Here is a 26,613-nt window from a genome sequence, read left to right as displayed (position 1 = left end):
TTATAAAGTTATTAAGTTATTAATCTAGTTTCAGGCATCTCTTAATTTCTCTCCAATTTTGGTGAATCCGAGTTAGAAACCCCTGAAAACACTGGACTAGATGAATCAGCTGTGACAGCAAGCACCACAGAGATGAAAGTGCAGGGATTCGTGTCGGGAAGAAGAGCTGGTCGAGTCCAGTAGCGAGGGCCTCGTCTTGACTGCGTGGTCAGTCAGCAAAGCCATACTCTACCTCGGGGGTGGGCAGCTGGAGGTCAGGAGAATGGCTGTCCCTGATAGGGGTGCCAGCTTTACTGTTTACCAACCAGGGTTTGTCATAACAGCGAGAGAAATGAAGTGAAGTCTGTGAAACGGAAATCCAAAGGGAAGGACGGGAACAATTGAAAAAGGAACAAAAAGGGTGCACATTGGGAACAGAAAAAAATAAATAGAAGATACTAAATTTTAAAGAAACAGAAAACAAAATAAAATGCACGTCGGTCCATCAGGATGAGAAGGACCAGGGAGGCACTAACATCATTCATACATAACCCATCATAACATCAAACTTAGCTGTTAGCTCCACTGCACAGCCAGTGCCTGGATTTTCTTTCCTTTTTCCTTAAAAAATTTTTTTTTTAATTTTTATTTTTTAGAGACAGTCTCACTCTGTTGCCCAGGCTGGAGTGCAGTGGTGCAATTCATAGCTCACTGCAGCCTTGTATTCCTGGGCTCAAGCAATCCTCTTCTCTCAGCCTCCTGAGTAGCTGGGACTATAGGTGCTCACCACCATGCTAGGCTAAATTTAAAAATTAGAGATGATAAATTTAGAAATTTGTAGAGATGGTCTTGCTATGTTGCCCACGCTGGTCTTCAACTTCTGGTCTCAAGGGATCCTCCCACCACAGCTTCCCAAAGGCTAGGATTACAGGCATGAGCCACTGTGTCCAGCCTGGATTTTCAAAAGTAGTAACACTGGACGGGCTCAAACTTAAACTGAGAACATGAGGAAATAAACATTTCTGACATAACCAAGCTGAGTGCATATTTTAATAAATGTCCTTTGGAGTCATCTTAAAGGCCATATATCTGTGTACTGCTAGGAACAGGGCAGCCTTGGTCTGTGTGTTTTCATGTTTTATTTCTAAAATAAAACATGTTTTCATTTTTATTTCTTCTCCTCACTAGAGTCTTTCAGAGGCTACCGTGAACAATGAACATCTGTGAGGGTGGGAGTGGGGACAAAGGGCATAATGGAGATCAGTACATACCTTGGTTCCACTGGCTGGGGTGGCTGGAGAAGATGGCATGGATGTACAGCTGTGGTTACTCTGACTAGCACTGGAGCTGGAACGAGTAGGGGAAGCTGCCCGGGAAGATGGTTTGGACCTTCGACCCCGTGAGCGGAAGGGGGTCATTCCCTGGGATGCTCCCTCTGGTAGGATGAATTTCTCTCTAAGTTCAATGTTAGTTCTGCCTCGTGCTAAAAAGGAAATAAACACACACACAACGTCAGTTCTTCTAAAAAATATATCTTTGACGCTTATACAGCAGCTTGACCCCATAACAGTTATATAAGTTATATGGGTTTAGTACCATCTGTGGGTTCTTCAAAAATAGAGATAAATTCATGACACATCAGCCTTGTCAAGGTTCCTACCCACAGCAGATATGTTAACTGTATAATAAGTCTCTGTGTATAAAGGACCAGTCCACTCTGCTGTTAGCATCTTGCTTTGCCACTGTCCCTGGGGTAAGCACACTGTGACTGCTCGAGATAAAGCAGATCCAACAGTTCGTAAACCTCTGAAGTTAAATCAAAACCCCTCTTTTCTCTCTCTTAGTACATGTGTACTTTTTGCTTAATTTTTGCAGGATATGTGGTAATGAAAGAGTAGAGAAAAACATTACTGAAATCGACATTGTCTAGACTCTTCTATTTGAATTCAGTCAGTAACAATCCTAAAGAAAGGAGTCCAGGAACTCAGGACAGTAAAAAGATCAGGAGAGAATCATTAAGAAGCAAACATGTCGGTGGGGAGAGAGAGAGAGATCAAGACCATGCACAAAACTTGCCAGTGAGAAACTGTTAAGTGAAAAACTGAAAGCAGTAAAAGGCCAAAGGAGTAACTGCAAATAGGAGGAACATCAAGATGCAAAGAACGTGGAGACGGCATGGGAAGCCAATTAGCGCTGTCTTATGGCTTTCTGGGGCTGCACAACCAGAACTCAAAATGTGGATTCCACTGGAAGATCTCACGCACAGCCAACAAAAATGTTAAATGTGAAAGATGCTACTAATTTAAAAGACATAATCCCTCTGGAATATGTTCTTAGATTATTTCTCACTGTAAGATGTAATCCTGCAGAAACCCTCTACCTCCTCATCCACCCTAAACTGTGCACTCTTTACGAAGTACTAGACACAGCTAAACAAATGGGACTGCTAGAGAAAAGGGAATCATTATGAACAAAATATTTGTCACTCTTTTCTATAACAGATGTTTAACTGGTCAGAAACCGTAAATCTAGAAGGTGGTAGGAAATTTTGTCCACTTTCTCTTCTGTCCCACCCCATATGTCCCTCAAGGAATTTGAGGAATTTTGGTAGAATCAGGTTTTAAATCAGGTTGCATAAGTGTCCAAGCAGCATGGTTCCAAATTCCTAAATCAAATCCAAATTCTTCTCAATATATTATATGTTGACAGAACATATCAAAGTATCTGGTTAAAAGCACTCACTTGGATACCAAAACCTCTGAGTTATAGTCCAAGCTCTGCTGCCAACTGTGATTTTTTTCCTGCTCTGGCCTCAGTTTCCTCAGGCTCACCAGAGGCAATCAGGTCAACCGGTCTCTAAGAGCCCTGTTGTCTGGATGATCTATGACTTAATGGTCCCTGAAATGCTAAGCTGTTTCCTTCCATGATCCAGTGTTTCCTTCCTCCTCAAGCCTCAACAATACATGACCCTTGGCCGGGCGAAGTGGCTCATGTCTGTAATCCCAGCACTTTGGGAGGCCAAGGCAGGTAGATCACTTGAGGCCAGGAGTTCAAGACCAGCTTGGCCAACATGGCAAAACCCCGTCTCTACTAAAAATACAAAAATTAGCTGGGCATGGTGGTGCATGCCTGTAGTCCCAGCTACTCAGGAGGCTGAGGCAGGAGAATCACTTGAACCCAGGAGGCGGAGGCTGCAGTGAGCCGAGATCACGCCACTGCACTCCAGCCTGGGTGACAGAGTAAGACCCCATCTCAAAAAAAAAAAAAAAAAAAAAAAATTCACTTCTGAGCAAACTCTGCCAGAAAAAAAAAAAAGATATAAGAGGAAAACTTTGAAATTGTACTGCAGTTGAAGGAAGTGACATTTTAAATGTTTTAGGAAGGGCATTCTCTAATACCATAATGGTGATATGTTGTTCCCTATGCACTGCACAGTTCACAGAATATGCAATAATGCAGCTAACTGTAATTAGCATCCCTATGTTACAGAGAAACTGAAGTACTCACAGAGGCTGAGGTCAAGCAAAGTGGCAGTAGAGGTTGACCTAGAACCCACGTCTTCCACTTGAGTTGTCCTCTTTGTCCCCCGACCCCCAAGCCATTCCCAGCCTAGCTCTCTGCATCACCACCTACACTCGCTGTCTCCACTCCTCCCCTCAGACCACTCACGCTTCCATCCCCACCACTCATGGAAATTGCTCTGGCAAAGGTCACTGACAACCTCTATCTCAGGAGGGCAATGAAAATTGCTTAATGGCTGGGTGTGGTGGCTCATGCCTGTAATCGCAGCACTTTGGGAAGCTGAGGAAGGCAGATTGCTCGAGCCCAGGTTGGAGACCAGCCTGGACAACATGGCGAAACTCCATCTCTGCAAAAAATTAAAAAATTAGCTAGGCATGGTGGCATGTGCCCGTGGATCCAGCTACTGTGGAGGCTGAGGTGGGAGGATTGCTTGAGCCTAGGAAGTCAAGGCTGCAGTGAGCTGTGATCACACCATTGCATTCTAACCTGGGTGAGAGAGTAAGACGCTGTCTCAAAAACCAAAACAACAACAAAAGTCGCTTAATCTCACAACCCAAGGGACATCACTATTATAATGTTGGTGTGTCTTATTCCTTTGCACATCTGTGTGTGTATATATATACACTAAGTGTATATATGTGTGTGTATATATACCTAAGAGGGAGAACGGGACTGTGGACAGACCCAGTGGACATCCATGTTTTAGAAATGGGCAGGGAGGAGTGGTCAGCAAGGGAGCAGGCGTCCTTGAAGCCAGGGGAGGACAGTGTTTCAAAAACACTGACCTGACCCCAGGTGATCCACCCGCCTCAGCCTCCCAAAGTGCTAGGATTATAGGCGTGAGCCACCGTGCCCAGCTTGTATATATTTAATTTAAAAAATCAGAAACTTTCCTCCATGCCCTACATGTCTCACGCAAAACTTTAACTAGCTGCTAAGTATTATTTCATCATATGGATGTGAATTTATTTAACCAGTCCAATATTGCATTTTTGTTTAAATATTTTAAACATTGTAGCCAATGCTGTAACAATTTGTAAAACATTTTGCATGTATCCACCATATTTCCTTAGGATAAATTTTTTTTTTTTTTTTTTTTTTTTTGAGACAGAGTCTTGTTCTATTGCCCAGGCTGGAGTGCAGTGGCCCAATCTTGGCTCACTGTAACCTCCGCCTCCTGGGTTCAAGCGATTCTCCTGCCTCAGCCTCCCGGGTAGCTGGGACTACAGGCGCGTGCCACCACGCTTGGCTAATTTTTTGTATTTTTAGTAGAGACAGGGTTTCACCATGTTAGCCAGGATGGTCTCCATCTCCTGACCTCGTGATCTGCCCACCTCGGCCTCCCAAAGTGCTGGGATTACAGGCATGAGCCACTGCTCCCAGCCTAGGATAAATTTCTACATGTAGATTTTCTGGGGAGAAAGGATGCATACCTAAGGTAAAAACATCAACTGATGAATGTCAACCATGTGTCAAGGTTGATAGATGCCAGCTGATTCCAAAATGTTTTACTAGCATACACTCTCCAAAATAATATGAGTATATTAAATTTACTTCATTCTGGCCAATTATTGTGCTATGAGCATGAGCACATACAGGAAAAAAGTCTGACAATTTGTTAGGTAAAAACATCTCTCTGCTGTTGTAACTTGCGTGTGGAGGGTTGCTATACACTGCTCTCTTGTTTTTGAAACCCTGTCCCCCGCTGGCTTCAAGGACGTCTGCTCCCTTGCTGACCACTCCTCCCTGCCCACTTCTAAAACATGGATGTCTGCTGGGTCTGTCCACAGTCCCGTCCTCCCTCTTAGACTTGACCTGGTGATGAGTCAAGCCTCAGGATGACCACTGAGGCTTCAGTGCCACCATTATAGTCACATCCAACTCCAAATATATTAGCAGGGCAGGCCTTCCTGCTGGATGCCAGAAGTTATATCCAACAACTGATTAGACATGACCAGAGCCGGGAACCAAAACCCTGGCACCAACGTAGGTCCCTCCCTCCCAAGGGCAGTTCAGTCTGTTGATTCTACCTTCAAATGCCTCTTGAATCCCTGAGCCTGTGCACGCCCCCTTGTACTCAGGTGTTTCAGGGAGCACCTCCTCCCCACTGGGTAACTGTAGCAGCTTTCCCACTGGTCTCATCTCACCACCCACCCAGCCCTCACTCATTTTCTCATTCTGCAGAATGCATTTTTTTTTTTTTTTTTTTTTTTGAGACAGGGTCTCACTGTCGCCCAGGCTGGAGTGCAGTGACGCAAACATGGCTCACTGTAGCCTTGACCTCCCAGGCTCAAGTGATCCCCCGACTTCAGCCTCCTAAGTAGCTGGGACTACAGGCATGTACCACCTTGCCTGGCTAATTTTTGTATTTTGCAGAATGAATTTCTAAATGAAAATCTGTTATCAACAGCTCAGAATCCTTCCATGGTGTTTCACTGCTTATAGCAGAATTCCTCAAGTGAGGTTTTCTAGGGTTTTCCTATAAAAGGGGTTTGGTCCTCTGTATTTCCCTGCTTGGGAGAGTTTTAACTTGGCATCTCCCAAATTCATTTGACCGTGACTTTTCGTTTTCTTGAGGACCACATCTTGGGGATTAGGAAGGCACAATGTGGTAAGTACCCAGGACCCAGTGGCCTGGCATCCATCATCTGGCCCCTGCTGCTGACCCCTGTCCAGAGTCTTATCTGGTTGCTAACCTTGTACATTTGGCTGCAGTCCCATGGGACTACTTGTCCCCTTACTTTTTCAGCTGTTGACACTTCTGTTCATATGAACTTGTGGTTTCTGTACCAAGAACGTCCAGATCCCTTTTCCTTCTGGTCAAGTGTTACCTCCTTTAAGATGTAGCTGAAGCAACACCTCCTTTTCCTTTTTCAAAACCTTTTTTCTTGAGATAGGGTCTCACTCTGTCGCTCAGGCTGGAGCGTAGTATATACACACATACACTTACACACCCACACACATTTATTTTTATTTATTTTTTGAGATGGAGTCTTGTTCTGTTGCCCAGGCTGGAGTGCAGTGGCACAATCTCAGCTCACCACAACCTCCACCTCCCCGGTTCAAGTGATTCTCCTGCCTCAGTCGCTTGAGTAGCTGGGGTTACATGTGTACACCACCAGGCCCAGTTAATTTTTGTATTTTTAGTAGAGACAGGGTTTCACCATGTGGGCCAGCCTTGTCTTGAACTCCTGACCTTGGGTGATTTGCCTGGCTCAGCCTCCCAGAGTGCTAGGATTACAGGTGTGAGCCACTGTGCCTGGCCATATATTTATTTATTATTATTATTTTTTGAGACAGAGTCTCCCTCTATTGCCTAGGATGGAGTGCAGTGGCGTAGACTCGGCTCACTGCAACCTCTGCCTCCTGGGTTCAAGCAATTCTCCTGCCTCAGCCTTTTGAGTAGCTGGGACAACAGGCTCATGGCACCATGCCTGGCTAGTTTTTTTGTAATTTTTAGTAGAAACAGGGTTTCACCATATTGGCCTGGCTGGTCTTGAACTCCTGACCTCATGATCTGCCCACCTCAGCCTCCCAAAGTGCTGGGATTACAGGCATGAGCTGCTGCACCCGGCCTATATTTTATTTTAAAACAGAGATGGGGTCTTGCTATGTTGCCCAGGCTGGTCTTAAATTTTTGGCCTGAAGTGATCCTCCCCACTAGGCCTCCCAAAGTGTTGGGATTATACGCGTGAGCCACTATGCCCAGCCCAATATGTCCTTTTCCTGATACCTTCTCCATCTTCATGGGCAGAGTCATCTCTTCCCCTCTTTGCTCTCTCAACCATTCATTTTATCAAATACAAGGGCATGTATTCACATGTTTGTTCCCTGCACTAGGCTGAGAGCTTCTGCAGGCAGGGACCATCATCTTAATTTACGTTTGGATCCCAGTGCAAGGCTTGCATTTAGGGTTTCTGTAAATATCTGTGAAACAGAGTAGCCTCTGTTTCTCTGAAATGGCCTCTGAAAACAATAGTCTCTCAACAGTTCCAAGGAATGGATCTCGCAACCTTCATGAACTCACTAAGAAGTGCTTCCATTAAGAAGTGTTCATTATTTCATGGGGATGAAGAACAGAAGCACCAAGCTGTGTTAAAGTGAGGAGTCAGTGGCCAGTGAGGCGCACTCTCTCGCTGTGTGACCAGCTCTCTTGCACACCAGCCACAAATGCAAATCCATGAATTTTCATGACTGAAACCACAAAGTTAAATTTGTGACTGCCAACACCTACTACATATAGAATATTAAAGCAATTTAAAAGAGCAGATAGAATAGCTTTCCATAAGAAAGATACTAGAAGAAGGAAGATTATCCCATGTTAACAGCAACACATTTAACCTTTGCATTTTGTGATCTGAGGACCTGTTTAATTCTATCACACGATCCTATGCTGATCTCCTATGTCATGACCCTGTTAGCCCCAGAGGCCACCATGAGGTAGGTACATTGTAACGCCTCATTAAATGACTGCTGAGGGCCCAAAGGGTGTCTCACTTGCTTTCCTAGCTGGGTGCATGCAGGATGCTGGGAAAATACAGTTCATCATTTTCTCAGGGTACGCTTACACGTCATAACGAAACGAACATAATGAGACAGTCCCTGTTTTCACAAGGAAATCTCCAGCCAATGGTCACCTCTTGGGATAGTATTTCACTGGCTAGAGATGCAAAGACGTGTCAACAATTCCCTATCGTCATCCTTCCAGGTTACTGCAGCCATGCCAAAGACACGCAATATAGGCATTAAGGCAATCTGAGACTGTAAACAGTGGTTAGCTAGCTCCTGCACGCTTCCATGAGGCCTGATTTAGAAGGTCTAAACTCAGGTGAAACATAATGGCTTACTTTAATTGGGGCTTTAGAGGCTTGTCTTCTCCCTTTTATTTTCCCTCCTCTCTGTAATTTCCATCTTCTTGGTCCTTATGCTCTTAAGCTCACAATAGTAAAATTCCCATATTTCTGGTGCTCTCATCTTGGTCAAGAGACCAATGAATAATTAATTTATCCCAAGCCATGCCTCGCTAATATTAGCTTAATATGCTACAACTCCCATGGATATTTGCATTTTAAAAGAAAATATTTGAAGATGCAAGGCAATGAAACAATTCTTGGTAAGGAACATTTTATATACATATCACTTGGAAGAAATGAAAGCTCTTTCTTCAGAAATAAACTTAAAGCGGCCAATTTTAAGAATTAAAAAAGGTGTCAAGGGGGCAATTAATACTTTGATAAGCTAGAAAAGGTTGGGATGGGAAGAGGCGACAACAAACAATAAACAGTTGGAAGCTGTGAAAATTGATTTCTGGAGCAATCCCACAAGTAAAAAGTAAACATTTTTCTCGAACTAGAAGGAAACACCAAATTCTGATTAAGCAAAATGTATGTACTAGCACTTGAATTTAGTAGTAAAGATACTTTTAATATTTACATTGATTCAAATATTTCCCAAAATTGGTTATTATAGTCCTAAAGTTAAAAAAAAAAGAGAAGATTCCTAGTACTTGGTTGACTACTGTGATAGGATTTTCCCCCTCACCATTCCTTTCACTGGAGAAAAGATCTACCGTTGAACCTACAGAACCAGACATGACGGCAGCCAACTCAAGTTCCGTTCATCGACCACCAAAGAGGCTGTCTTTGCTAAGGGAGTTATGCTGGCCACCTGAAACTGGCTGACGCGGGCATGTTAAAATTCAGTTCTAAGCGATTGTTTAACGGGTATAGAGTTTCAGTTTTACAAGATGAAGAGAGTTCTGTGGATGGACGGTGGTGACGGTAGTATGACACAAATATACTTAGTCCTGTACTTAAAAATGGTTAGGATGGTAAATTTTGTGTTATCTGTATAACAATCTGAAAAAAAAAAATCAGTTCTATGCCAAAATGTGTCTTTTAAATCTTCATAAATGAAATTTCCTAGATCTTCACTTATCTGGGGGAGCTAATATGTCTAATGATCAAAAACATATATAGTACCTTAGGTACAGGTATACCCATTATTTAGGCAGAAGCACTGTTTTTCTCTCCATCCAAAACATCATAATTTCCTGTGCCACGGATAAATTCAGAAACTGAAATATCTGATTTTGGCAGTACCAGGAGACTGGCAAATCTAGCTAGTAAAATATTTTCATTTTTTTACACATGACTAAAAGCGACATGCAGTTTGAGATATCTTCTACCTTTTAAAATAGCTGTGTAAAAGGAGGTAAGAAATGATAGTGCACACTGGTGTTAAGAACCTTGTCATACATCTTGTACTGTCCTCAGTATAGCATTCTCTACGGTCCAGAGACCCAAGGAAATATGCAACATAAATGAGTACAAAACCTACTGTAAGCAGTGTTTCCAGAAGCCATATTAATCCTTATAGAACTTCCAATATAGTTTTGAGTAACTTTGTTCTCTTCTCATCCTTCACACCCTTCTAACTTATTATAATCCATCCTAGTCCTTAGGTGTTCATCGCCTAGCACCATTTTTTATTTGATTAAAAATAGCTCATCCTGCCCATCACTGATAGAGTTATGAAATTTAAAACTTCTGGAGAGTTCTCTCCACAGTCAATGGATTATTACTGAGTTCCAGGAGAGCACTCCTGGAGAGACACAGGAAAGTCTTACCTTGTTTGCTCCAAGGGATGCTAAAAAAGGTTACTAGCTTTCATAGAAAATAGCTTCTAGATGGCCCTCCCCAATTTCCTTGGGGTTCCAAATTTTAGATACTAAGATAAGGACAAAGCAAGCAGTGTTCTCCTTGGCCAGCAGCATGATGTTATCATAAATAGAGCAGGCAGCAAATAAACAGGCAATCAAGGATTCCAAAATGCCACATGCAATATCTCTTTTATTTAGTCTGATCATACATGACAGGGAAAATAGGACCTTATTCATAGATTTGGAAAGGAATAAAGTTGTTTTACTGAGTTAAAGTTAAAATGGCATATATTGTTTCTCATTAAAGCAATAAAAGACGCCTTTTAAATTAAATTCTAAAACTAAATACTTTCAAGTTTTTAAGTGTTTTCAAAATTACTTTTTTGTAGACAAGTCTTGCCCTGTTGCCCAGGCTGGAGTGCATGATCATGGCTCACTGTAGCTCTGAACTCCTGGGCTCAAGCAATACTCCCACCTCAGCCTCCAGAGTAGCTAGGACTACACATGTGTGTACCACCATGCTTAGCTAATTTTTAAATTTTTTTTGTGGAGACGGAGTTTCACTATGTTGCCAAAGGTGGTCTTGAACTTCTGAGCTTCAACAATCCTCCTGTCTTGGGCTCCCAATGTACTGGGATTCCACTGTACCTGGCCCCAGTTTTTTAAAAAAAAGGAACCTCTAATGAAAATTATTACTGCTGAACTTTTACTTTGGTTTACTGTAGTAAACACAGAATGAGTTAAAATAAGAGGAACTACTTATGGGCATATCTGAATTCATGTGAAAACTGCTGTCTTTAGCTCTGTCCTCACTAAATGCTTCAGAATATGACTATAAATCATTTCCAAAGAAGTTATGTACTGTACAGCAAACATTTCTGCTAGGTTTATAAATAAACCTTAATAATTATGCAGGCTGATCCAATAATAAACATACACAAAGGTGTGTCGGCCTCTGAAAGATATAACATGCTGACTAGGGGCACATACTCTAGACCCAGATTGCCCTGAATTTGAATCTCATCTCTGCCATTTACTAGTTGTTTGTCTTTGGGCAAATTATTTACGTTTTCTATGCCTCAATTTCCTATTCTGTAAAACAGACATTAAGAGCATCTACACCTCATATGAGGCATAAATGTGTTACTTGTAAAGTACTTATAATAGTGTGTGGCACATAAAACTATACAAACAAGTATTTGTTAAATAGAAACTCAAAACAAATTCCATGGACATTGTTTCAACAGTATTTTATGCACCATCAACTTGAGTAGTTAGAAAAGCTATGGTTTGGCCATTTCAAGCATTCATGAATGCAGCAGATACACAGAACCAAGAGATGTTACAGTTTAAGAAGCAAAGCCATTCTCAATGGGCTAGGGTGTGAGGAAGAGGGACAAAGCTTAAAAGCCAACCTATGGGAGACTGACTGGAAATCGAAGAGCTGGAATCAGAGCGCTTTATTTTACTCCCAGGATGGTGAACTAGAATAAAAAATACGTAAACACAAAGAAACAGAGACAGGGCAGGAAACGCAGAAACTAGTCAAGAAAGACAAACTGGCACACAGTTGGGGAGCCTCCTGTGCACCCACATGCAGCTCTGCTAATAGGAAAAAGGCAAGGACACAGCTGAAGAGGATTTAGCAATTGGAACTGGTCATCTCTTCCCTGTTGCAGTCCCCACACACCCCCTAGCTACAGGTGCCACCACTCATGCTCATATTAAATTGACAGTCTCCTTATGCTTCTGGGCTGGTGGGCCAGCCTTTTCATATTTAGCAGAAAGACAGCCCATGGTCTTGCTTAGGTGGCCACCTGTCTTAGAAGTGAATGGGCTCACATGTAGGTGTCTTTATCCTCCCTCCTGGTCCAGGGGGATCACCAGTTCTTTCCTGTATGAGAAGGGCCTAACACTCTCCCAGAGTGTCAGTCACAGGAATTATAGGCAAAGGGATCTGAGGCACTAAGAGGGAACCTAAAGGGCTTCACCAGGCTCCTTTCTAGGATAGTGTTAATACCCCAAACTGAAACATTCGAGTAACACCAATACACTCTTAATTCTCATTACTGCATTCCTCTAGACCTACCTCCCCAAACAGCATCAACCTCTTCAGCTTTTTCTCCCTGACCTATGCTGGCACCCCTGAGTTCTAATCTGTGCTAGTGGGATGACACCCGGGCAGCTTAACAAAATAAAAAACAGACAGACCCCACCATCAATGCTTCCTGTAAGCATAAAAGATCACTGCTGGGGGCATACCTAACACGTAATTCATGCTCAGAATGGTTCCTTACCTCGGCAGGGATCATTTTTCACTAAAAATTCATCCAAGGCCATCCATCCTCCACCAACGCGGACCATCACGGTGCTGCGCAGAATACGGACCAGCCGCAACTGCTGAGAATCCCCAAACTGTAGAATCAAAAGGAAATTTAATTAATATATATGTCTTAAAGCAGATCTATGTTTTTCTCCCAAAGCAGACTGTATTCAGACTGGAATGACAATTTGATAGCTACGGGAGAATTGTTAACTCTCACAATTTTGCATTTTTATATATTTCACAAAAGGATTTTAAAAATAGAAAAGCAGAAATATCAAGCTAAAGACTGGTGTTGTGATATACTTTTTTCTTTGTGAGACAGAGTTTCACTCTTGTTGCCCAGGCTGGAGTACAACGGTGTGATCTTGGCTTACTGTAACCTCTGCCTCCCAGGTTCAAGCAATTCTCCTGCTTCAGCCTCCCGAGTAGCTGGGTTTATTAGGCATGTGCCACCACGCCAAGCTAATTTTTGTATTATTAGTAGAGACGCAGTTTCAACATGTTTGCCAGGCTGTCTCGAACTCCTGACCTCGTGATCCGCCAGCCTCGGCCTCCCAAAGGGCTGGGAATACAGGCATGAGACACCGCGCCGGGCCCATATACTTTCTATTGGGATAAAAATAACTTTTAATGGTCACACCACTGCCTCTGCACCAAAAGGAGAGGTAGGAAAACAGACAAAGTGTTAGGTCATTTTATTTTTTTAAAAGAGATTCTGCCCAATTAAAAAGTCATATTCTTGGTATGCTAATTTGTTTTCCTAAAAGAAAGATGGTGGATGTCAACTTCTGAATACAGTATGCTTTAAAGCTAAATGGGAAATAGCAAATACTATCTCAAGCCTTAAGGAAACCTTTGCAAAGCATCATTATTACAAGCTTAGAAGAAAATTTCATTTTCTGCATCAGGTTTTCCGAAATAAACCCGAAGTATTTGCTAATTGCAGTGTCACCAGCAGAAAAGTTTCTTCAGTTGAACAAATGATTAGGTCATATTTATACTAAAATTGAGTTGAAGCAATTAAAAATTGCAGCTCCCATGATGATTATGAACAGTATCCAATAATCATTTTAGATGCTAAAACAAGCATATTTTTGATTATTTATGTTTTCCCTTTTTTCTTGCCCAAACATTCCTACTTCCCAGCTCTAAACATTTGGAGTTTCTCATGGCATAAATTACCCTCTTTCCAAAATGAAGTAAGAAGCAACAAAAGAGAAGCATGCAGAGTTTCCAAAACAAACAAACATTTGGTTGGAGAAATGGAATTCCTAAAATTACTGAATTCAAGGGTTCCTCGGGTATGGAGTTGGTAGGATTTTCTTTTGTTTTTTTTTTTTTTTTTTTTTGAGGCGGAGTCTTGTTCTGTCGCCTAGGCTAGAGTGCAGTGGCGCGATCTTGGCTCACTGCAAGCTCCGCCTCCTGGGTTCACGCCATTCTCCTGCCTCAGCCTTCCGAGTAGCTGGGACTACAGGTGCCCGCCACCAGGCCAGCTGATTTTTTGTATTTTTAGTAGAGACGGTGTTTCACCGTGTTAGCCAGGATGGTCTCGATCTCCTGACCTCGTGATCTGCCCACCTCGGCCTCCCAAAGTGCTGGGATTACAGGCATGAGCCACCATGCCGGGCCAGGATTTTCAAAGTTATAAAGGACAACTGTAACTTTAAAACAAGGCAGAAAAATTGAAAATGCAAGAAAGGATATCTGAGGTCATATAGCCATCCTCCCTCAAAATTAATATATTTGTGGTAATTCTCCATATTCCTTAGCTGCTCTGACTCAAATGCAGTATTTGCATGGGCAAGGCGATTGAAAAATACTGTATCCTCCCTCCCAGCCCTTTACTTTGAAAATAAAAGTAGTCCCACACCTCTCATCTGATACAATTTGAACAGTTTATACAAAGTGACTGCAGCAAAAGCACTGTGTGGTAGCAGCAGCACTGAACCCAGACTTGAAAGAGAATATATGTCCTGTCCTGGGAAGGAAGCTGCCCCCAAGGCTCTGTGAGAGCCCCCCTTCAGAAGCTGGGCCCCACAAGTGAAAATGGGAAGCCCTGTGGGAGGTTCTGAGAGACATGGAGGATTCCACCCAAGAGCAGTGCTCTTGGACCTGAGTCACTGCAAAGGGTTTTCTCTGGATGGGTGAGAGGCAGGGAGTATGCGCCTGTGTGTCCCCCAGGGTGAATCAGAAAGGAACCACAGGAGTACTTTATTCTTGGAATACTGTATACTATAATTTATCACTCCATGTATTTCATGTCCCCCCCGCCACCCCCAACCTTAATTTCACACTAAAGCTCTCTTTGAAAGATTCTAACTTGTTTCTGCTAAGCTATGGGGGAAAGGAGGTTTGACCAAGCCAGCAGCCAGTGTAGCTGGGGAAGTTGAGGCCAGAGTCACAAGTGGTGGGAGGGATTATGGCAGCTCTAAAAACGGAGACCTGTGCACACCTGGTAGGACAAGGTTGTCAGTGAGACAAAGAACGAATAAGAGTCCTAAGGGTCAGTAACTGTTGTTTCCACCTTTTAAAAGGAAAACCTCTTACAGAGACTTGGGTTCTTGCAGTGGCTGACATAAGCTGTGTGAGAGCAGGCATGTGATCTTTGAGGCCTCAGGTGCCTGTATATAAAATGAACTTCATAATTCTGTTCCCAACATTAGAACTCATCTGACCCTCTCCTGGTCAATGGAGCAGTAGAAGAGGGTGTTGGGACTCTTCAAAGGCACCCTAGCATTCACACACAGTCATTAGCAAATAGGCATATTGGACACTCTCAAGCAATGGTTTTTTTTAAAGCCAGTTTGTTCTCATCTTTCGTTTTTTTCTCTTATCCCCTGTTCTTCCCACTTGCCTAGAACATTTCTATAGTGACTTGCAAGGCCTGGGATGTTTGAGGGCCTGCAATCAACAATTAGTGTTTATAATTTCATATCAGAGAGACAGATTTTACTCATGCAACTTCCTTCCACATTGGAGGACACAGGACCCCACAGCACTCAAAAAGATCTGAAAGGTTAGAGTTACCAAGTGGAGTCAAAGCATCCAATCTTTTTTGCAAGTCTAATTTGGTCCCATTAAATCTTGGCTGGCTGGCCATAATCAGCATACTTCGGGCCACGGCCAATTATGAACTCCACACTACACTTCTCAGGTACCTTGTAATTATAAAATACAATACAAGTAACTACAAATATTAAAAAGATATTTAAATAGTACTTTAGTTCTTCAGGAATTGACTTACCATAGATTACAAAATTTATTAACTGTCAAAAGATTCTAACATAAATAAGAACTGTGCTGTTTGGTAATCTGACTTCTAACACAGAAGTACAAAACCAGGCTCTTTTTAGAAGTGTAATGGATTGATACCATAGCTTCAGTTTCCTCCATTTCATCTCCTTTATAAAAAATTATACTTATATTCTTTTGCTGCTAAGATAGCTTTGCAATGCTGGCCCCATCAGCAGTTTCTCCACTTGGTAAGACAACCAGGTGTGACCCAGGCATGCTTCAGATTACATCCTCTCCCCATAGCGAAGAACAGGCAGCATTAGCTACACAGACCATATCCATTGAGAAGGAGAACATTGCAAGGCACACTGTACCTGATTGCCGAGGAAGAACTATAGACAGTAAAGAGTAAAGGATGGAGGAAAAGGAGAAGAAAAAAAAAGAGAACATTTTGTCAAATTAATACTAAAGAATGAAAATCACATCATTACGTTTTTCTGGCAAAGTGACACACACCAAACATATTCTTACCAAGCTCCTGCCATAGGGATGTGGTTTTAATTTTTTTTTTTTTTTTTTTTTTTTTGAGAGTCTCGTTCTGTTGCCCAGGCTGGAGTGCAGTGGCACAATCATGGCTCACTGCAACCTCCGACCCCGGGGTTCAAGCAATTCTCCTGCCTCAGCCTCCCTAGTAGTTGGGATTACAGGCATACGCTACCAAGCCCAGCTAATTTTTGTGTTATTAGTAGAGATGGTGTTTCACCATGTTGGCCAGGCTGGTCTCGAATTCCTGACCTCAAATGATCCGCTCGCTCGCCTCTCTACCTTCCAAAGTTCTGGGATTACAGGTGTGAGCCACCACGCCTGGCCAGGGATGTGGTTTTATAAACTATGAACTAACTCTTCACGCTATGTTTTTGTTAATTCATTTCTCTCATAGATAATTAAAAACAAAAAACAAGAAAACAAAACCCAACAAGCAGGCATAAGATTATATGGAGCTTTATTAACTAAATGCCCTAGGTTATATTCAAAGCAGATTCACCCAGCACTCCTCAGGAAACTGCAGCATGGGGTGGATTTGGTGTACTTTGAGGACATTTTGGATATACTAATGAAACATGGATCTTCCTGTGTTTCTTAGTGCAATCTAAATCCTCTTTGCCAATCACAGATTTTTCTTAGGACTTTAGAGAATCTTGACGAGCTGTTGATATATTTTAGAAGACCTGTTTCAGATCCTTCTATGTCCCTGACCCTGGTCCCAAAAGAAGCTAAAACACAAGTATAGTTCACTGTCAGTTATGGCCACACCTAACATGGCTTTCCAGGGAAGACCACTGAGCCTGATGTCTCCTCAGTGCTCCTGGGCCCCATTTGTAGCCCAGCTCAGAGCAGGCACAGTGTCTGCTGGGGCTTCAACAGTTTCCCCAGGCCTCTCTAGCCTGGGAGCCACTCAGGCTCACAATAACCATCTCTTTGGGGGTAAGTGGTCAGTCATTAGATATAATTGCTTCCAAAGGTACCTTCATCCCCCTAAAAAGTTTGTCAGATGTCAAGTGACAGTTCTGAAATATCTCCTATCTTAAAACTTAAATACAAACTACTACTATCTAGGTAGATATGGGACTAGTTTTCAGATGGAACAGGGTACCTGACACTTGGCATCTATAGAGATGGGGTCAGAGAGTGACCACATCTCAAGTCCAATGGGCTCTGGGCCTCCAAGCATGAGGAGGAAAAGGTGGGATCAGCCACATATGAGAAATCACCACAACAAAGGACTGCTTTTTCTCTTCCTTACCCGGTATTTATTCTCTCCGATCTGCTCCACCTGAAACCTTTTTGCACATTTGCACTGAGCCACTTGTCTTGTAACCTATTGGGTGTGAAAAAAAAGAAAAGTGTAAAGGGTAGAGCAAGACTTCCTATTCAGAGAAACAAAGATTTTTACACATAAACAGGGAGGCTATTCATTATTTACACTTTTTTTTTTTTTTTTTGAGATGGAGTTTCGCTCCTGTTGCCTAGGCTGGAGGGCAATGGCGCGATCTCGGCTCCACAACCTCCGCCTCCCGGTTCAAACAATTCTCCTACCTCAGCCTCCCAAGTGGCTGGGATTATAGGCACGCGCCACCAGGCCCAGCTAATTTTTTGTATTTTTTTAGTAGAGATGGGGTTTCTTCATGTTGGTCAGGCTGGCCTTGAACTCCCGACCCTTAAGTGATCCGCCTGCCTCAGCCTCCCAAAGTGCTGGGATTACAGGCGTGAGCCACTGCGCCTGGCTCATTATTTAGTTTTTAGGGAATTCAGGCTTTTGACATATACATTTATCATCTGTTCCAAATTAATATATGTTCTTCTTACTAAGTGAACTAATTGAGACTGAGAAAAGGCATGAAAGAAAATTCCCAAGTGACTATACAACACATTCTTTATTCCTGCTTCAAAATTCCTTCAGAGACAAGTGCTAATATGCTTGCATCAAAATCAGATTATTAATAAAGCAAATGATGAACTGCTTTAAATTTCACCCTAGGAGTCCAAGATTCCCTGGAAGTCAGTCCTGGTGTTTTCCAGGGCCACTCTTCAGACCTGTCCCAGCACCTCTCCCTTCCCAAGATCTGTTATCAACAGATGCTAGGATTTCTAGATGGCACTAATAAATTTGGTAGTTTCAATGTGGTAGTTTTTAACAAGGCAGAAAGCATGATGGGTATACACCATTTTAAACATTACATTTTACCCCCCTTTTAAATATTTGTTTTTATTTTTTGAGACAAGTCTTGCTCTGTTGCCCAGGCTGGAGTGTAGTGGCATGATCACAGCTCACTGCACCTTTGATCTCCCATGCTCAAGTGATCCTTCCACCTCAGTCTCCTGAGTAGCTAGGGCTACAAGCACTTGCCACCACACCTGGCTAATTTTTTTTTTTGGGGGGGACAGACAAAATCATACTATGTTGCCCAGGCTGGTCTCGAACTCCTGGGCTCCAGTGATCCTCCCATGTTGGCCTCCCAAAGTGCTGGGGCTACAGACGTAAGCCACCATGCCCAGTCCATTTCATCCCTTAAATGCTACACTGGTAGACCATTTCCCTAGATTCCAGGTAGCATGCTCAAGAGTGAAATGAGTCTATCCCAAACACAGGACGAGTGAACCAGGATGAGTATGGTGCCCTGCAAAGGTTCTCTGTAAACTTCAGAGCACCACACAGACATGACTCACTAGAATAATCCATCTAGCCTGAGCTAGAGCTCAGATGTCAGAGATCCTCTGGGACTCTTCGAGATGCTATCCAAAAAGAGATCTCAAAATAGAACTCCAAATAATTATCTCCCAACAGACAAGTCAAAGGCTAATATGATCACTGAACCCAACCAAATTCAGGATATTATAAACCTACAGCCAGAAGTGTACTCAAAATATAATTATTTCCCTTACCTCATCTTCGATTTTATCTGCATCGGTTGTTGGTCGATACGCATCCTTGTTGGGATGAAGAGCAGCCACAAATTCATAATAATCAATGTAACCATCCCCATCTCGGTCGAAAATGTCAGCCACAGCAGTCATCTCTAACTTGGTGGTGGGGAACTCTGGAGAAAAGGAATCATATTTTGAAACATTAAGAGGGGTACTTGTTTGGTTGGTGGTTATAGAAATACTTTTTTTTTTTTTTTTTCGAGACAAGGTCTTGCTCTGTCGCCCAGGCTGGAGTGCAGTGGTGCGATCTCGGCTCACTGCAACTTCTGTCACCTTGGTTCAAGCGATTCTCCTGCCTCAGCTTCCAGAGTAGCTGGGAATACAAGCGCCTGCCACCAGGCCCGGCTAATTTTTTTTGTATTTTTAGTAGAGACGAGGTTTTGCCATGTTGGCCAGGCTGGTCTTGAACTCCTGGCATCAAGTGATCCACCCATCTTGGCCTCCCAAAGTGCTGGGATTACAGGCGTGAGCCACCACGCCTGGCCAGAAATATTTCTTAAGAGCAAAAAAATGTATGTCTTGATTTTTCCTGAAAAGTAATACATATCCACTTATAGACTTCCCTACCCCAAATGCAACGAAAAAAGGTAATATTCCCCATTTCAGATATACCAAAAGGCATAAACATAATATTACAACCACCCACAGACCTACCACTCAACTCAAGAATATACTTATCTACCCCACAATTATTGGATATTTAGATTATTTCAGAATAGTGACAGTTTGGAATAGCATGAAGTTTTCCTACGTTTAGATTATTGTCTTAGATTCTAAACAAATTGCTATACAAAGGGAAGTGTGAATATTTATAGTAGTCACAGTGATTTACTAAAACATAGACCAAATCATATTGTTTCCCAGCTAAAAACCTCTGGTTAACCACTGTCTTTTTTTTTTTTTTTGAGACAGAGTCTCACTCTGTTGCCCAGGCTAGAGTTCACTGGCACGATTACAGCTTATGCAGGCCTTGACCTCCCCAGGCTCAGGTGATTCACCTCAGCCTTCCAAGTAGCTAGGACCACAAGTGTGCCACCATGCCTTTGCCACCTGCCTCCCAAAGTGCTGGAATTACAGGTGTGAGCCATAGCTCCTGGCCAGCTTCAGAAAGACTGTTTAGCTAGAATATTACAGCTTCTACAAAGTGCAAGGAATCCAGGTGTGACCCATGTTTGGAATGATGACTAGACTCACTGGATGCTAAAATGCCATCGATAAACTCCTGACGTGTTATCTTCCCATCCTGGTCCTTATCAATGCGCCGGAAGAAATCCATCACTCGAGACTTTTTGTGATTCATCCAACGCATATACTTTTTCCTCCAGACATCAAAGTCAAAGTTGGCAAATTCCTTCAACTACACAGAAATCAGAAGTGTCAGTAAGATTTATTTTTTGGGCCCTCAAAAGCTGCCCAGAGCATACGCAAACTCTCAGACATTCAGTAAAGCCATGCTTCCAGGGGGCACCAACAATGAAATTTATGTGTTTGGTTCTTTTGTGAAGGCACAATCTTGCTCCTTCACTTAAAGCCATGACTATTTACACGAGCTGCGGTATAATGGAATAGCAAGATAAACAATAACTGAACCACCATGGAAAATATGGAGCACACGGAATGAGAATGGGTGAAGCCAGCCTTGCTTTCTTTCCCTTTGGGCTTTTCAAAGGATCACTCTTTTAGATGCAAGGAAATGGATTCTAACCCAGAAGGGAGGTCCTTAGCACTCCTCGATTATGTTGTTTTGAAAGGCATTATAATCACACATAGGGCTCACATCAGGAGGCTGGTGTTTACCACTATCTTCTGAGATTTCAATCAGAAAATCTGAGTTCTGGATGTTAGCATTGGGAACCCAATGTTGTATCCAAGCATGTTTCTTTGGAATGGCACCAGAGAGCAAATTGCCCATCTGACGGCTCCATGTTAAATATTTGGCCTTGATGGAAAACAGCAGGCCTATGCAGTGGGCAAGACAATTTTCAGCTACTTAAGTCTATGTTAATGACATATACTCAAAATGACTTAAAGAGTGCAGCAGTTTCCCCTTGGTCTTTCAAACTCCAAAGTTAGAAGGAATGGGGGGAAAAAGCACCAAGAACCCAATAAGCTTAAAAGTCAACTGACCTAAGGAAAAAATAAACAAAACACAGAACACTCACTTCCAGGCATAGCTGCTTTGATATGCACAAATAAAAAAATACAAAAGATATTAGAGGCTTGTTTTAGAAATTAGGAAGCATAGTACTATATTTTTTACACTGGGTAATGACACTTCAAAATAGAGTTGCTTCTCATGATCTAGTGAAGACTAATAACAAAGTCATTAAAAATTACTCCTATTTCATAATTCTGTAGCATCTATTTTTACATGAAAGGCTCAACAAGGGTCATTTTTGTGCTATGCTACATATCTGGAGATAAATTTCCAAAGTTCTCTTCCTGATTCCCAACCACAGCAAGATGCTGAGGCAGATCAGGTCCTGGCCCTCATTATGGACTGGCTGTTTTCTTGCTTTCCACACCTAGAAGCTTTAGCCTACTCTGTCATGGATGGTTTTCTTACAAATGTGTCTTTTCTCATTAAGGGGCCTCAAAGAATGAGTACTGGCTTGGTATAGGTCTGTTTCTATTTGTGAAAAAGTAAGTTAAGACACACGGTTCACACTAAGAGAGCCTCAGAAGGGCTGGGTTTTGATTGAAAAAAATCACTTTGTTTCAGGGAAGGCCACTCAGCAGGGCATTACCTCCTCCAGCCGATCCAAGGCGTCATTCAGTTTCCTTTGCCGCTCCAGTGCTAAGAGCCACACCTGCTGCCAGCGGGCAGAAAGCTGGTTGATTCGTGGGTTTTTTGCTTCAGATTGTGAAAGGATTGGCATGGGAGGAGGGGCTGGCTGACTTAGGGATTTCCCTAAAAGGAAAAATAATCACAAGATTAGAACAGCTGGTTAGTACACAAAGAGAAATAGCTGTATGTATAAACCTAGAAGATCTTTAGAATAATATCCAGTCAATAACTGAGAAAAGAAATACGAGACTTGGCAATATTTAGATAGGGAGGTGTACTAATTCCAAAAGTATTGATCCTCCCAGCACATACTTACCTGCTGCCTACATATCTCCAAGCAATTCTGTCCTACCTTAGTGAGCTGATGACACGTTAACTCAACTAAAAAAGCAACATATTCTGTAGGAGCTGTTTTGTTATTAAATTAGTGCAAGCCAAATGTAAACAGCTAGGGCTGATAACCAAAACAATGGAAAGGCCACTGTTAAAAAATAAGCTTAACCACCTCGTAATTTCATACCAATCACACCAAAGAATATGGAGTATAGCTACTGTCTGTTAATGTAAGAAAAGTGAGTTTCAAAAATGAGAGGTTTTGGTTAAAAACCAACACGGTTTTTGAAAACAGAATATAATTTTTTTTTGACAGGCATTTGGAAAGTGCTCATCTTCAATTAGCAGGAATGAAGCATCCTAACACAGGGGACTGGAAACATACTGCCTCCGCTGCGGGATTTCTCTATGAAAGGCGCGTGAGTAGGCTCTATGTTTTTCCTTTTGTATGTCTTGGTGACCCGGTCCACGTCAGGCTGTTTGCGAGTCATCTCCTCCATAAACGTCTGTTAAACACAAAAAATAGGAAAAAGAGTTAAAAATTGTATTTTTACTCTTATGGGGGCAAAGGAAGAGCTAGGATGGGTACTTTACGGCCTGTGGTGGCAGGAAAGGCTGCGTGGAGGCTGGTGCCTGAGTTGAGTTACTGAGGGATGTAGCTTGGATATTTGTCCCCTCCAAATCTCATGTTGAAATGTGATTTCCAATGTTGGAGGTGGGGTCTAACGGGATGTGATTGAGTTATGGGGGCAAATTCCTCATGAATGGCCTTGGTGCCCTCCCCATGGTAATGAGTGAGTTCTTGCTGTTAGTTCACATGAGAGCTGGCTGTTTAAAAGGAGCCTGCTATCTCCTTCTCTTTCTCTCTCTCCCTCTCTTGCCATGTAACACGCTGGCTCCCCTTTGCCTTGCACCATGATTCTAAGCTTCCTGAAGGCCTCACCAGAAGCAGATATTGGCACCACGCTTCCTGTACAGCCTGCAGAACCGTAAGCCAAAATAAACCTATTTTCTTTATAAATTACCCAGTCTCAGGAATTCCTTTATAGCAATGCAAATGGACTGACATGCTGAGCAATGAAGAAATAGTCAACAAATGGTGGGAAGGCAGTCCTGGAAGAGGGTGCAACCCAAACAGAGACAGGGATGTCTGACAGTGCTGTGACCAGGACCCCTCCACTCACTGGCTGGGCAGAGGATGCAATCAGAGGAATGGCAAGAGGCAGCGTTGGAGAGGCAGGCAGGAGACAGATCACAAAAGGCTTCTGTGTCAGGCTAAGGGTTGGCCATTTATTCTGAGAGCAACGGGGGGCAGCTGAAGGATTTCGATCCAGGTAAGAGACATGATCAGACCTATGCTTTACAGCTATCACTCTGGCTTCAGTGTAAAAGATGGAGTGATGTGGGGGTGGGGGGAAGTGTGGGATGGGGAGTGGCTAGCAGTGAGAAGACAGGTTAAGAAACCATTGCAGCAACTGAGGCAAAACATGGTGAGGGTCGGAGCCAGGGCAGGAAAGATGGAGCCAAGAGGTATTTTGAAAGTGGGACTGACAAGCCCCGGTGAGTGGCTAGATGTGAGGAAAAGGAGGAACTCCAGACATCACAGGCTTCTGAATGAGGAAAGGGGGGCAGATCTGGAATGGACAAGTGACATCAGGCAAGGGGGCAAAGATAAAGTGGAATTTTAGAACTGCTTCTAGTTTACTGTATGTCTGGACTTTAGGAGATGATGGTGCTGGAGATGAAAAAGATGCAGAAGCTTTACAGGTAATAGCTAAAGCTGTTAGACCAGATAAATCTCAGCAGTGTGAGGACAGCATCAAGAATGAGACATCAGGGAACAACACTGATGAACAGGCAGGGAAGAGGAACCAGCTAAAAAGGCTAAAAAGGAACGGTCAGAGAGATCAGAGGAAAACACAAAGATTAAAGGACACAGAAGTCAAAAGGGAAGTTTTGGGAAGGGATGAAGAGCCAGCTAGGTCACATGTCAAACAAAATAAAGACTGAAAAACCTCTGTTGGATTTAGCCAGTAGAATGTGACCACAACAGTGTCAGCCAGACCACAGGGACTTGGGGAGTGATGGGAAAAAAGGAGATGAGACAGGGAACAAGAAGCATAGCTGAAAAAGGAGGGAGGCAACACAGTGGTAACTTGAGGGGAACAGTGGGTTGGAAGGACATGTCTGGAAGCTTTAGAGAAAAGAATAAACAGGGACAGACTGAAGACATAGAGGAGAGACGGGAAAACAGAAAGGAGAAGAACTGAATAGGAAGAAGATAATCTCTCAGAGAGGAGGTACATCCCACAGGAAGGACAGGTGCTCCTCGACTTACGACGAAGTTACATCCTGGCAAACCCATCGTTAAGCTGAAAATATAACACACCTGAACTATGGAACATCATAGCTTAGCCTGGCCTACCTTAAACATGCTCAAAACACGTTAGCCTACAGTTAGGCAAAATCATCAAACACAAAGCCTATTTTATAATAAAGTGTTGACTATCTCATGTAATCAAAGTGAAAGAATGGTTGGATGGGCACTCAAAGTGCATTTTTTTTTTTTTTTGGAAACAGAGTCTTGCTCTGTCACCCAGGCTGGAGTGCAATGGTGCGATCTCAGCTCACTGCAACCTCTGCCTCCCTGGTTCAAGTGATTCTCTTGCCTCAGCCCCTCCCCTAGCTGGGATTACAGGCAACCACAACCACACCGACTAATTTTTATATTTTTAGTAGAGATAGGGTTTCACCATGTTGGCTAGGCTGGTCTCAAACTCCTGACCTCAAGTGATCTGCCCCCCTTGGCCTCCCAAAGTGCTGGGATTACAGGGGTGAGCCACCGCACCCGGCCTCTAATTGTATAGTTTCTACTGAATATGTATAACCTTTGAACCATGATAAAGTTGAAAGACTGTAAGTCAGGGACTATCTGTATAGTGAGTTCTCACTTGCTGGGGTAATTGTTTATATAAACTAAAAAGACCATATAGTCTACAGTATAACTAATCAAGACTCACGCTTTAATTCAGTATAAATGATTATGGTTAAAAATACTATTTGCCTCTTAAGGACATATTATGAAGATGGCCCACCTGAGCTTTCCTCCATTCAGTTTAGTCTGATGTGCACCTTCACTGACCACTGGGTTCATGCGAGACAGCTTCCTGAACCAGGTATAATGGGGACCAGTGGGACCTTGGCTCAAATGATGGTCAACAAAAACAGGCTGTGGTAGGCAGACTTCTAAGAAGGCCCCCAAGATTCCCACTCCTGTATGCACACTCTATGTAATCCCCCTCCCTTGAGTGTGGGCAAATGATGGAATATTCACTCCCTTAATTACATTTCATTCTCCATTACATTTCAAGACTCCATAGAGCACCTTGGACAGTTTCTCCGGCTGGCTGTGTGGCTGAGACCTGAGGGGGCCTCTAGAAGGCAAGAGCAACTCCTAGCTGAGAGCCAGCAAGAAAGTAGAGACCTCAGTCTTACATCCACCAGGATCTGGATTCTGCCAACATCCTGAGTGAGCCTAAAAGAGGACCCTGAACTCCAGATGAGACTGTAGTACTGGCTGACACCTTGATTTCTGCCTGGGGAGACTCCAGGAAGAGGACTCAGTCAACTCATGCCCAGGTATATGAAGCACAGAAACTACGAGGTAAGCAAGTAGGTGTTGTTTTACGGTGCTAAGTCTGTGGTAATGTGTTAAGCAGCCATTTAAAAACATATACACAGGGCAACAGAGATGGTCTCCATGCCCAACACAGAAAACACCAGTGATCACACAGTGAGGTTAAGACACCTGATGCTCAGCGATAAGGGCTTTAACTCGGTCAATGTTCTGCGGGATTGGCTCCTGATCCCGCTGAATGAGGGTGGTCTCAGCCCACTGGATCCATGCCAGAAGTTCTTCCAGGAGCTCAGCATTAGCCACCAGTTCTGACAAGGCCGTTTCAAGACGCTGCTGGTGCTGCTTAGCCCATGTCAGGACCTGTGGAAAAAGAAGGAAACCATGGCCTCTTTCAGTCAAGCATACCCCTTTGTTTCCAAAGCCCTTTTTCATCTGATTTTCACAATGGCTTTTCAATTTATTTTTTTGGAGACAGACTCTCGCTCTGTCACCCAGACTGGAGTGCAGTGGCACAATCTCGGCTCACTGCAACTTCTGCCTCCTGGGTTCAAGTGATTCTCCTGCCTCAGCCTCCCAAGTAACTGGGATTACAGACTTGTGCCACCATGCCCAGCTAATTTTTTGTATTTTAGTAGAGACGGGTTTCA

The 26,613-nt window shown here is 43.0% G+C and overlaps 1 protein-coding gene across 34 annotated transcripts in view; it reads right to left on the bottom strand.

Annotated features, from left to right (window-relative positions):
• MACF1 (microtubule actin crosslinking factor 1) overlaps positions 1 to 26,613 on the bottom strand; it is a 406,463-nt gene that overhangs the window by 5,845 nt on the left and 374,005 nt on the right. For 15 of the 34 annotated variants that reach the window (XM_030823503.1, XM_030823500.1, XM_030823502.1 and 12 more), the window contains 12 exons: positions 26,138 to 26,326; positions 22,715 to 22,835; positions 21,956 to 22,119; positions 21,371 to 21,385; positions 20,403 to 20,565; positions 19,167 to 19,321; positions 17,527 to 17,601; positions 16,097 to 16,114; positions 12,460 to 12,577; positions 11,578 to 11,646; positions 1,251 to 1,462; positions 233 to 343 (listed from right to left, as the gene is read on the bottom strand). In XM_030823503.1, coding sequence (XP_030679363.1) covers positions 233 to 343; positions 1,251 to 1,462; positions 11,578 to 11,646; positions 12,460 to 12,577; positions 16,097 to 16,114; positions 17,527 to 17,601; positions 19,167 to 19,321; positions 20,403 to 20,565; positions 21,371 to 21,385; positions 21,956 to 22,119; positions 22,715 to 22,835; positions 26,138 to 26,326 — 1,410 coding nt within the window. The remainder of the gene's footprint in view (positions 1 to 232; positions 344 to 1,250; positions 1,463 to 11,577; positions 11,647 to 12,459; positions 12,578 to 16,096; positions 16,115 to 17,526; positions 17,602 to 19,166; positions 19,322 to 20,402; positions 20,566 to 21,370; positions 21,386 to 21,955; positions 22,120 to 22,714; positions 22,836 to 26,137; positions 26,327 to 26,613) is intronic. The other 19 variants (XM_030823509.1, XM_030823513.1, XM_030823514.1 and 16 more) reach the window with 14 other exon arrangements.

Source organism: Nomascus leucogenys, chromosome 12 (assembly GCF_006542625.1).
Source record: "Nomascus leucogenys isolate Asia chromosome 12, Asia_NLE_v1, whole genome shotgun sequence".
Taxonomy (NCBI): Eukaryota; Metazoa; Chordata; class Mammalia; order Primates; family Hylobatidae; genus Nomascus; species Nomascus leucogenys.
Note: the sequence above shows the minus strand (reverse complement) of the source record. Positions and strands in the feature narration are given on the sequence as shown.